Raw genomic sequence first — 12,593 nt, 5'->3', positions numbered from 1 at the left:
CTCATTTCATATCGTATCAGATACTTAGTTTGACCTCGGCTATATCATATGTTTGAGCTATTACAACATCTCGTTATGCATGTGTAAATGACATGACCGACTTAATTGATTACGGCAAGACCGACAGTTTAATTTTCTTTTTTGGGATCCTTAATTTTTGAAGAAACTAGCATGAATTGGACTGCTTTTTACGATGTGACTGATTTGATGCAATAGAATTAGTTAAGATAATCTCATTGGGGATAAAAGGGCGTGTCGGCTGCATTACGTGTTAAAAGAGAAGTACATTATGATGGGTTGCCCCAATGGACACATGAGCTCTATAAATAAATCTTACTTAAGCACTGCGGATAAAACATTTGAAATCTCCTAAAGAAAAATGATAAATGAAGATTGTCACACTTATTTTAATTTACTTTAGAGATAGTTAGAACCCTAGAGACGTCTACTGGTGATTCCCCTAGTCACCCTTCTAAATTATTTCTTTTTGACAATAATTGTAATAAGGAAAATGTTAAAAGAAAAATGATTTGGTTCAAACTGATATGCTAGGAACAATACATTGCTCCCTAACTTGTGAAGGAGACATGTTTGTTTCTCGTCTCGTTCAACTTTAATTGGCTTGCACGAATTGAAAATTAGTTATGTAGGTGAGTTTAATCGGATAATTAATAAAAAAAGTTTTAAACTTAGTGTACGAATGTTAATTAATTCAATCTAAACATTTCAATTTGGTTAATTTAGTCCTAAACCTTTTGATAATTTGCTAAGGGAAAACTGTCCAAAAAGTCCTAAATCTATTGCACTTTAACTTTTTAATTTTACCAATTGAGTCATAAATATTTTCACATTTTTCCATTTGAGTCCATTAGGCCAATTTTGGTTGGAAATTAGTAACGTGGACATCGACCATCCTACGTGGCACGACCGGCTTTGATGTGAACAATTTTTACAATTTTCTGAATTTTTTTCCTTTTCTTCTTCCATTTTTCCATTTTTTTTGAAAAAGAAAATTAAAAAAATGCTTATATTGTCTACGTTAGCGCCAATTGTCTCCCGGCCGTGTCAGCGATTTCCAGCCAAAATTGACTAGAAAGATTACATTTACAAATCGTCCAAAGGTTTAAGACTAAATCGGCCAAATTAAAAGGTTGAGAACTGAATTGACACTTGTACAATAAGTTTAATACCTTTTTCTAATAATTTACCCGAATTTAACCTCTCGCTCAAGATTTTTTTTCTTTTTCAGGTCGAAACGCCTCGCTCAAGATCGATAGCCGTCGAATCACGAGACTAAATCGAATGAAAAACCTTTTTCTCTACTTACATTTGCGCATCAAGAACCTCACTCGGTAACGGACTATTGTAGTGTCCATTCGTAACGTAATAACGTACTAAACCGACCCACCATTTCTCGCGAAAGGCGTCGAACGGATACGAACTCCACGTGACAAAGAGGACCGAACCAAAAAAACCGTCACATTTTTCTCATCGCCGACACCCAGCGGGCCCCACAAATTCACATGCAGAGAGAGAAACATAGATAGAGACAGAAGAGAGCTTCATCATCTTTTCAACGACACAGACAAAAAAATTTTTGAGACATTCCCACGTCACGTGACGCCACCGCACCAGCTGATCCCGTGACGAAGATAGCAAAGCACCAACAACACAGAGATTAGCTACGCTTAACACGGATGGATCCCGCCGGAGAAGCCGGCCCCCCCGTCAGGTGAAGAGCTCCGACACGACGGTGCATATCTCGCAGAGCCGCTTCAGGTCGCGGTTCCTCCCCGCCACCAGCGGCGCGTACGCGCTGCCCGCGAAGGCCCTGTCGCAGTCCCCGGCCGCGCGGGCGCCGCCCCCGGCGTACCCGGCGAGGCCGGCGAAGGTCTCCGAGTTGAGGTCGTTGTAGGCGGACGCGAGCTCCGTGACGGCGGCGGCGTAGCCGCGGCGGCAGGACTGGAGGCTGGTGGTGAGGCGGGGGCTGCGGGGGGCTAGGTCGGGGCTGCGGAGGAGGCGGGAGATGTGGTCGCGGGTGTGGGTGGCGTTGAGGTAGGCGAGGCCGAAGGAGATGTAGGCGAGGAAGTAGGCGTCGGCGTTGGGGGTGCGGGGGTCGGAGTAGAGGGCGGCGACGCAGTAGCGGTAGTCGCTGGTCTTCTCGCACACCCGCTTCACGATCTCCGTCGCGGCGGCGGAGGAAGGGCCGACGGAGAGGGCGATGACGGCGACGAAGAAGCAGAGGAGCGCGGGGCGTGGAGATGGTAACGACGCCATTTCTTGGGTGCGACTGTGAGAGGGAGTGAGAATGTGTGGTTCTATCTGATGGGGAGGGAGGGTGAGAGAGATGGCTGAAAAGCAAACCTTTTGTGGGTCTTTATATGAATGGAAGCCTCCAAGCTTAGGGAATGCCACGTTATTCACTGCACTCAAAAATTTAATGCCACTTAGGTCTCGTTTGGCTCCCATGACAAAGTTATTCTCGAATTGATTCACCCATTCGAAGTGATCCCGTTCTGAGGAACCAGATCCCTTTTCCATTCCAAGGAATCCTCAAATTGATTCCCACTCTAAGTGATCATATTTCTAGAAACGAGGTTCCTTTTCAATTGTTTGGATTTCGAAAACATTTGATCTTCAACAAGAGAACTCTCGTCGGTGACGGTGATCGATGGCAAAGTTTGGTGACCGGTGACGGATTAACGTCGTCGGAGGCTGGCGATCAGTGGCTGTGGCGATCGGCGGTGGAATTGAGTTTGTGAAAGTTTGGGGTTATAAAAATATGGAATGGAATTCCAATGCCTTCTATAACAAGATAAACTAACCCGCGTTTTTTGAGAAATTCTATTCCATTTGGAATTCAAATCCGTGCTCTGATGTTTCTCTAAACATGAAAGTAGTGGGCATCGCAATCTTATTTCTTGAGGAATCCAATTGCACATTTGAATTAAATAAGAACGATTACATCTCTAAGATGTCGAGTGACCTTAAGGTCAACCGAGGCCGAGGACGATGATCTTAAGTAATGGTGGTACTCTTGCCCATTGCGACCTGAACCAAGGGTGCATCGGGTGAAGTGGCTGGAGAAGGAGCGCTGTTCGCAGGGCGGGGACGAAGGCAATACTATCATAAAATGTTCGTTTCATCACGTGCCGGTGGCAAGCACATGAAAAATCTAACCGATCAAGAATCGTGTTTAACATATGAATACCAAAGTGATTTTCCTCCATCATTTCATCGAAAAGAGATTGACTTGCTCCTCCATCTCAACAATGCAAGGGATATAGGAGATCCTCCTTGCATCAACCCTTGCTTGCGATTGAGCTTGAAAATTTCTCAAGAGGTACTAGTTTTTTCCGCCCGGCTTCGAAAGGTGACCGCATCACGAGTGGCTAGCTTCAATGTGCTTTGTGTTTCCTAGAATTTATGCAAGTCATTTCCACATTTTACAAGCGTTGATGTCGGTTGAATGTCTAAAATTTGCCACATGACATTCAAAAATTTCATTTTTTCCGATAACGATAATATGATCTTTAGCTGTGTTTCTTTTTTTTATGAAGAAATTTTGAGTTTCACGGATGATCACGCGGTCATTAAGAATGTACACCCTTTGGCATGGTTTAATGCAAGGGATGTACGAGATCCTCCTTGCATCACCCCTTGCTTGCGATTGAGCTTGAAAATTTCTCAAGAGGTACTAGTTTTTTCCCCCCGGCTTTGAAAGGTGACCGCATCACGAGTGGCTAGCTTCAATGTGCTTTGTGTTTCCTCGAATTTATGCAAGTCATTTCCACATTTTACAAGCGTTGATGTCGGTTGTTTGACAGATGACATTCAAAAATTTCATTTTTTCTGATAACAATAATATAGTCTTTAGCTGCGTTTATTTTTCTTATGAAGAAATTTTGAGTTTCACGGATGACAACGTGGTCATTAAGAATGTGCGAGACACCTTTTGGGATGATTTAATTTAATGTTTTCTCTATGATACCCTTATTCATTCAAACATTCTTGTTATTCTATAATTCAAGGGCACGAGCCAAGAGAAATCGGGCTATCTAGAGACCCGTAAAAACACTTCTAGAGCCTTATGAATCAGTTGAGCTCATACTTTTAGCGTGTGTAGGTGATCCCAACTCTAAACAGTTTGCACGTAATCTTCATTCTAAGATTTCCTTTGAAAATTTCTTGCTTTTTTGCTTGGCCGAGGAGGTGCATAGTGTACATGTGCTTTGAAGAAATCGCCCTTGACAAATAATTCTTAGGATAGAGAGATCTGAATGCTGTCATGTACCTCGTCCTTGTTTAAGTTGATTATTAATGCCCGATAAGGCCCATTAAGAAAGTGCAAAAAGAAAGGAATATTTTAACTTGGTCCTTTTGAAGTACTAGTCAATGACCGGAATGCTCGAGGCTAGTGAAGCATGTCATGTTTAGAAATTCAATGAGAGGCCATCAATGCGACCGTGCCATGGCTAGTCTCCATTATCTACTTGGTGCACAAGTATGTAGCATGCCCTACAATCCACCCACTTTGTGGTAAGTATGGTGGGGAAGGTAATAATAGATTTATATTTGGTGCGCCGTCGATTTTGATACACTACAGGTATTGATTTCAGAATAGATCAGTTCCTTACTTAGAATCGAGAATTGGACAGGTTAGTTATGAAATTGTCAGTTTTGATTCTCGATTTTACTAGGGAGCTGACCGATTTTAGGTTTTGGGCCAAATCCTTGTGTTAATATCAAAAAATTGCACAATTTCACCCATTTTTTTTTCCGAGTTAATATGTTTTTTGTTCATAGAGACCATGGTTTGATTTTTTATGGGTGCAAAGGTGTTTTTCTTTTTTTGGTAAAAGAGGTTTCAAAACCGGTTTCAGCCTTAAAACTGCGGACATAACCATCCCTAGACAAAATCCAAGTTTGCGAAATCGAGAATCAAACCGGTTCTCCCCGTAACCAACCTTGAACCGATCAAGTCCAGGCAGGTTCAATCCGATTCTGGGGCTGAACCGAACCAATGTTCACCCCTATAGTACACCCTCTACTTTCTTTCTCGTTTTATCTCGAGTTTCCCTTCGATCTCTTGATCCGCATCACACTCCAAAAGCGACGGATCGACCAAATTCCACATACAATAAATCCGATATCTGAAGAAAGTTTTGATCTCAAATGCATTCAATGAAAAGAAACCGAAATCTTGCTCACTTGCTCAGATTCAGAACTGGTTTCTTGCCTCTGAATAGCTGCTACGAAAATTCAATAGGTGATTATGATGCCTTGTCCTGTCAACATCATTGAATGGCTGTCCCGTTTGCTCTCGGATTCGAGCATTTGGTGTCGGCATCCTGCGCTAGCTCTATTTGGTTTGCGCATTTACTGTGCTGTGATTTCATATCGTATTTGGGCCGATTCTCCAAAAAAAAAAAAAACACCCAAATTTTAAGTTCAACTAAATTCTATCCTGAACTTACTTTAATTTAGTTTTAAATTTGCAATCGCCACCAATTTCTTCAAGATTATTAAAACTAGGGCTAGTTACAGGTTCACTATTAGAACATGCGTCTTTATCATATTCGAAACTAGAGCGAAAGTTGGTGATTTTATTTTTAACAAAAATGGTTCGGAACAAAATTGGGATTAAATCTAAAGTTTGAGAATTTTTTTTAGGGAATTAAGCCTATTTAATTATTAGTCATTATTAAAAAAATGTCGATAAACTTTTCTTAATCATAGTCACTCATGGTAAATGGAAATTAGGCTCACGGGGGACTAAAGAGAGAAAGGGGAAAAAATAATAGGAGTTGGGGTCCTACAATTTAGAGATCTCGCATGTGGTATTTGTTCTACATGGGGTATGATTTTGTAAAGGGATGTCTTATTCAAGAAAATATAAAGCCCATTTTTCATGTCTATCAAAGGCAGGAAATGAAACGGAAACAAAATCATGACACTTCATACATATCGTGGGATTAGGATTCCGTTACCGAAGTATCAATCGCATTTTTCATTGATATGTGGCATCAATATGTCTATATATTTTGTTTTGATTTCGACCAAAAACACGATATTTCTATTTTGTGCGGTAGTACACTTCAATCCAGCAAAGAGAAAGAAAAGTTTACAAATTTGCCTGCTAGAGAAATTCAAAATATTCCTCAAACGTGATTCGAATTAAGCCTAGACAGGTTGATAAATTTGCTTCAACATTTATTATGGGCATCGATCCTTACGAAAATAAATGTGCAACAGCAGCACAAATCTCTGAAAGCCCCTTAAGATCCTTGTTGCTATCAGTCAATGGAGATTTTGTCCCCTCAAAGGCCGATTCGCAGTCGACCGCTCGGTCGCCCGCCTTAGTCGCCAGGCCGTCCAATCCGTCGTACGTCTCGGAGTCCAAGTTAGCTAAAGCCTCTCGAATTTTCACGATGGCCGTAGCGTAATATCCCTGGCATTGCTTGAGGTGCTGGTGCACCGGACCGGTCGAGTTACTTAGCAGAGAAGTTATCTGGCCTTGGGTGCTCGAAGCCTTACGATATGCCAAGCCGAAGGCTACATAGGCTAGTGTGAACTGATCTGCACCCGGTGTGCGCGGATCAGAGTTAAGAGCGCTGATGCAAAATTTGTAATTGGATGTTTGCGTGCAGACCCTGTCGACAAGCCCGGAATCGGCGGTGACATAAGAGGATTGAGCAACGATCGACGCAAGAAGGACGGCAAAGAATGCGAGATTGCAGAAGAGAAGAAGAGCATAAGATGTTGCCATTGTTCTTTTATGCTCTTCTTCTATGGGGAACGGTTGAATTGTGCTTACAGGAGCACAATTAATCTCTGCTTAAATAAGAACGAGAGATGTAAAATTTCCAGGATTATCAGTATCGCATTAACTAATTGCAGCTTTATTTGGAAAATTTTTGCTTTCCAAGGAGGATTCTGCATTATTATGGATGTCAAGGATTTGAATAAATGCCCCGTTATATATAATCCCAGAGATTCGATGCGAATGAATATGATCCTGATTTTAGTACCATAAATGAGCTAGGAATATGTCGGTTGCTATACCTTTCGTATATTCCTCACCATCACTTGGGTAAGGTAATCAGTCCAGGAAGGAAGATTTAGGTGCATATCAGTTAGTCTTTTGTCCCCAAATCCACCTATATTAAGACCAAGTCAGTTGTTATATCTAAGCACATTAACACGATAAAGCCATTCATCAATTGAAGGACCTCAAGTTGATTAGACCCTTTATGATAAAGTTGCGGATTGGGTTGCCAGGGTCGAAAGGAAAAGAAGCCTACCTAGCGATTAAACCCTTTATTCCTCTCAAGCTTTTTGGGATTTATTTTGGTCCGTTGCATTCGATGTGTATCCGCAAAACTCTCTTTAAGTTAATGTTACGTACTCTCCTATCAAAAAGAAAATTGGATAAATGCTCGAATCCGAAAGCAAAAGACCCCATGCCATCTTTTGGGTGGAGCATGCACGTCCGGTGGGTTGATGTGGTGATTAGATATCTGAATATTTTCTCCGTCTCCTTTCAATGATGCTAGACAGGATGAGGCATCACCGTTGAATTTTCGTAGCGGCTATTCAGAGGCAGGAAATCAGTCCTCAAATCTGATCTAGTGAGCCAGATGTTTAGTTTCTTTTCATTAAATGCATTCGAGATCCAAACTTACCTCAGATATCAGACATATTGTATCTGAGATTTTGTGGATACATGCCCATGCAACGAAACTTGGTCCATGCATGCGGATCGAGAGATCGAAGTGAAACTTAAGATAAAATGAGAACAAAGTAAAGAGTGTACTGTGGGGGTGAGCATCGCCTCTGTTTCCATCCGAGAACTAGATCGAACCTATTTGAGAGAACTGATATGATTTCCAAGTCCGAAAACCTAGAATCTTTCTAGGGATAGTTCCATTCCCGGTTCTAAGGCCGAAACGGGTTTGAAGCCTCTTCCACCAAAAAAGAAAAAAAAATTGTGCACCCATGAAAAATCAAATCATGGTCCCCATGAACAAACAACACAACAACTTGATAAACAAATGTTTTATTAGTGAAATTGTGCAATTTATAGATATTATTATAAAGATTTGGCCCAAAACCTAAAATCGGCGGTTGCCTAGTAGAACCGCGGACCGGACCGGAACCAGTGGTTCTATAATAGATCTGGCCGGTCCCCAGTTCTAGGTCAGGAACTGACCAACTCTGAAACCGATACCTATAGTTCTAGGTCAGACAGTGAGCTCCTGTGCAATAGAGACACAAATCACCGGAAGCCCATAAAGATCCTTGTTGCCATCACTCAACGGAGATTCAGTTCCCTTAAAGACCGATTCGCAGTCCTTCGCTTGGTCGCCAACCGTACTAGCAAAGTAGGTCAATCGGACATATGTCTCCATGTCGAAGTTGGTTAAAGCCCCTCGAATAGTCGCGATGGCCGTTACATAATCTCCGTGGCATTGCTCGAGGTGCTGATGCACTGGACCGGTCGAGTTGCTTAGCAGCAAAGTTATCTGGTTTCGTGTGCTCGAAGCGTTAGATGCGCCAAGCCGAAGGCTATATAGGCTAGTGTGACCGAATCAGCACCCGGCGTGCGCGGATTAGGGTCGAGAGCGTCCTTGCAAAATTTGTAATCGAGTGTTCGGTTGTAGATGTCGTTGACGAGCTCAGAATCGGCGGCGACAGCCGAGGATTCGATGATGATCGACGCAAGAGAGGCAAAGAACGTGAGATTGCAGAAGAGAAGGAGCATCAGATGTTGCCATCGTTCTCTTTCCTCTAACTGAACTTTGGGGAATGGTTGAATCTTGCTTACAGGAGCCCAGTTGATCTCTGCTTAAATAGGAAAGATAGATGTAAAAATTTGCAGGGATTAACAGGATTGTATCAATTCATTGCGGCTACATGGAGGTTTCTGCGACGTAATTTTGGATGGAAAGGATATAACTAAATCTTGATCCTGATTTTAGTACCAAAATGAGCTAGCAACATGTCATTTACTATATCTGTCCAATAGTATCAGTCAAGGAAGGAAGATTTAGGTGCATATCAGCAAGCCTTTTGTCATCAAGTCCATCTGTAGTAAGACCATAATCAGTTGCTATCCAAGCACATTAATATGATAAAGCCAATTCATCAATTATACGACCTCGAGTTGATTCTGTTATGACGAGGAATGCCGACCATAGGCTATCAAGTTTAGTCATCATCGCGTGCACCTAAAGTGATGGACCGACAGTGATTAATCTTGTGTAGCACACAAGTTAGCGACAGCAACACATGTTTTCGAGAGACCTCTAAGATCCCTATTATTATCGAACATTGATGAAGGTGATCTCCTCCTAAAGCCCCATTTGCAATCGTCTGTGACCTTACCAGCAATCATCGCCAAGTCAGCCAATCCAAAGAAGCTCTTGGGGTCCAAGTCACCTAATGCTTCTTCAAGTTTCACTACGGCCTTCTCATAATCGTTTCGACACTGCTGGATGCACTGGTGCACGGACCTGGACCGGTCGTGTTATTTGGCATCGAAGTTGTGTAACCTCGGGTGCTCAAAGCTTTATGATACACCAAGCCAAAGGCTATGTGGGCCGGTGTGTAGTCGTCAGCATCAGGTGCGCGCAGATCAGAATAAAGAGATGTAGTGCAGAATGTAGTTGGATGTTTGCTTGCAGACCTTGTCGACCAGCTCAGTCACGACTATGGCACAAAAGGACTGAAGGATGACAAGATGAGGAAGACAGGATATGTCATGAATAAGATGCTGTCATTATCTTGTGTTGCTTTTGAATCTTGAAGATGGCTGAGCTGTGCTTTTCTAGCTTTAACAAACATGAACAGAATTAACACTGCCGAAGAATGGGAAGCTGAGAGAAATGAAATTCACAGAGCTAACATTTTAAGATGAATCATTTGAAGCTGAATGGCATAAGGATTTCGGGGTAATGCTCTCAATCAAATTGGTGCTTCAAATAGCCTGAACACTCGTTCTATAGTGTATCATTATCATACCATAGATGCACGAGTCTAACAATAGCCTAAGGTAGGCTCAAATTTACCACTTTTGATCAAATCCAGTAACCTGCCTATCATCCTCAGCAGTGTAATTCATACAAGGGACAAACGTGCTATGACTTCCTCACTATCCTCTATGTCTTTCACTCTTCAAGTGCTATAACAGACATTTCCACGCCGTAACTCCTGACACACCAAGTGTCCGCTTCGGTAACGACTACGAGCACACTGGAAATGATTGATAGAGTGATCATCCAATACAGGGAAAAATCAAGAAGCCAGCTCTCTGAAGATCAAAACGAGACCTAGCAAGAAAAGGGGAATAAGATCGAAAGTGAATTTCATTTAGAATCGGAATGATCCGATGTGTGTTGAATGAAGTGCAACGGGCAAGTATCCCGGTGTTTGCTTTTCCTTAGGATTTCATGAAGCAGTGAAAGACCAAAATCTCACTGTACCATGACAGCAGAAATGGACAGGAAAAGTATACATGAATGAGCGAAATGCACAAGGGGTTTGCGGACAAGATCAGACAGACTTCACTTCAAACGAAAAATTCACTTTACAGGATGGTAATGGTATTAATTACATTGATAATTTGATAAGCATATCTTGGTATTAAAGCAAGCTCGTTTCATCGGTACACTCTTTTAGAATTGACATGCTAAAATGCATTATCGAGCCATATGTTAGATATCTGTCATCCTCTTAGGCATCGAGCATTATATTGCAATGATTCCATGAACGGCTCTGAGTTGATCGACCAGAAAAACCAGAAGATACCCACGTTTTGATTCTGGAATGAACAACTTCTGTCAAAGGGCATCACGAGCACCGGCCACTAGACCTGATACCCAGCAGGACGCTCCTGTCGAGTCCAGATCAGACCAGTGCATTAAGCAGAACTGCAATTACTCGAAAAAGAGACAGAATCTCCCTAGATTGCACTTCTATCTTGCACGTTTGTCAAAAATAGATTGGAGGAGGGCTCAAAACGTGTCGAGAAAATTTCCAAACTGCTAAAACTTGGCCTATTTTGTCAATCTCTGCATCTTGTTACAATGTTGGATTTAGAAATAGGTGTTGGACCAGCATAAATCTCTCTGCCAAGACATGTGAAGCATATTGGAGAACATGCCACACCACGAAAATTATCTAAACGTTCGTCATGGTACCTGTCTTTGTCAAGGCCCCCAGTTCACTTATAATGCAGCAATCCATATCTACATCTTCGCTCGCCAAAATGGTCATGAACTCACATAGTCCATTTCCTTGTGATTATTTCTATGTCCGGACCGATGCAGGCTATGACGAAATCATTCAAAAAGTCCGAGGTTTATGTAGGGACTATACCGAATGTGCATGTGAGCATATAGATTTAAGTCCCTGTCATGGCGTCACTATCTTTTCACAACACTAACTATGGCAAACTTTGAACTGTCAATGCACGCAACAACAACCAACGACAAGGAGGAGGTTATTTTAAACGATACCCGAGTCTACATTGACACAGACGACATGTGACGAGCTTTTGCAGCTGCTTCAGTCGTCCCGAATCCGAGGCAACCAACCATGCAGATGCAGAGCAAATGAAGGAACAATCTCCCTCCTTCACAACTTATCGAACAACAAGGAGATCTAATTGTCAATTGTCGCAACGAGGAGTGCTAATGCTCCGGACAATCAGCGCGGGCAGTGCCACTGTCTAATCACATCCCGCTTGTTCCGGTCATCTAAATCCTAGTTGCATATATTCAATTTTCCCTAGCCATTCAAATTTCAAGCCTGACATCAACGCGCAACATATCATTTGTACCCAGATTAATATAAGTTCACTTTTACTTTTTGGTCAGGCATGTAAGTTTAATTTTGAAAGCACCTGACGTGGCCCTTTGTCATCTTTCCTTTAACTATTCACACGTTTAGTGGGATTAGGTGACCGAAATTGGTGGGATTCCGTTCAACGCATGAATTTCAAAACAAAAGATGTAGATTTAATTTTTACAACGTACTTGAAATCGAAATTCAATAATTCAATAGCAAAAATTCACTAAAAATTCAGTGATCCAGGATGGCAAAGTGCAGATCAGCACCAGACTCATCACCAAACATTCATCAATCCAATTTTTTTCTTTCTCTACGGAACACAAGAATACAATCAAAAAGAGAAAAGAAAGCATGTGGGGGCCAACACCCACCATAAGTATTCGCCGAAAGGTGGGGGAGGACCCATATGATTGCTTGACAACCACCACCGCCCCCACCACCCTCACTCATCTTCATCTCCAACCGTAATTGAAGGGCAAATGACTCCCAAATGACAAGAATATATATATATACCAAACATGCAATTTCTTTAAACACCAAGGATATGTTTGCATGTGATGAGCCTCAAGCAATTAATAATTTCAGTTCATACTGGACCGACCACATGTGGGGTTCGTACGCTGGCCTCACCCAGATCTCAGTCTTGAGTACCATCACTGTATCCGCACATTTGACAGCTATTTCCCTTCCCAACTTCACAGCAAAAAGCTCACACCATTCATTATCATCCTTACCTAACA

The 12,593-nt window shown here is 42.1% G+C and overlaps 2 protein-coding genes across 2 annotated transcripts; both read right to left on the bottom strand.

The window, feature by feature from the left end:
• Positions 1–1,546: 1,546 nt before the first annotated feature.
• Positions 1,547–2,358, bottom strand: LOC115693935 (cell wall / vacuolar inhibitor of fructosidase 2-like). The gene has a single exon (XM_030621007.2). The coding sequence runs from the start codon at positions 2,275–2,277 to the stop codon at positions 1,729–1,731; it is 549 nt and encodes a 182-aa protein (XP_030476867.1). The 5' UTR covers positions 2,278–2,358; the 3' UTR covers positions 1,547–1,728.
• A 3,874-nt stretch (positions 2,359–6,232) lies between these two features.
• LOC115693924 (putative invertase inhibitor) lies at positions 6,233–6,769 on the bottom strand. The gene has a single exon (XM_030620995.1). The coding sequence runs from the start codon at positions 6,767–6,769 to the stop codon at positions 6,233–6,235; it is 537 nt and encodes a 178-aa protein (XP_030476855.1).
• Positions 6,770–12,593: the final 5,824 nt, after the last annotated feature.

Source organism: Syzygium oleosum, unplaced genomic scaffold (assembly GCF_021117445.2).
Source record: "Syzygium oleosum isolate NSW1041296 unplaced genomic scaffold, Sole_v2.1 Sole_v2.29, whole genome shotgun sequence".
NCBI lineage: Eukaryota > Viridiplantae > Streptophyta > Magnoliopsida > Myrtales > Myrtaceae > Syzygium > Syzygium oleosum.
Note: the sequence above shows the minus strand (reverse complement) of the source record. Positions and strands in the feature narration are given on the sequence as shown.

Coding starts and splice junctions, on each gene's coding strand:
- LOC115693935 (XM_030621007.2), bottom strand. CDS start 2,277: ATGGCGTCGTTACCATCTCCACGCCCCGCGCTCCTCTGCTTCTTCGTC.
- LOC115693924 (XM_030620995.1), bottom strand. CDS start 6,769: ATGGCAACATCTTATGCTCTTCTTCTCTTCTGCAATCTCGCATTCTTT.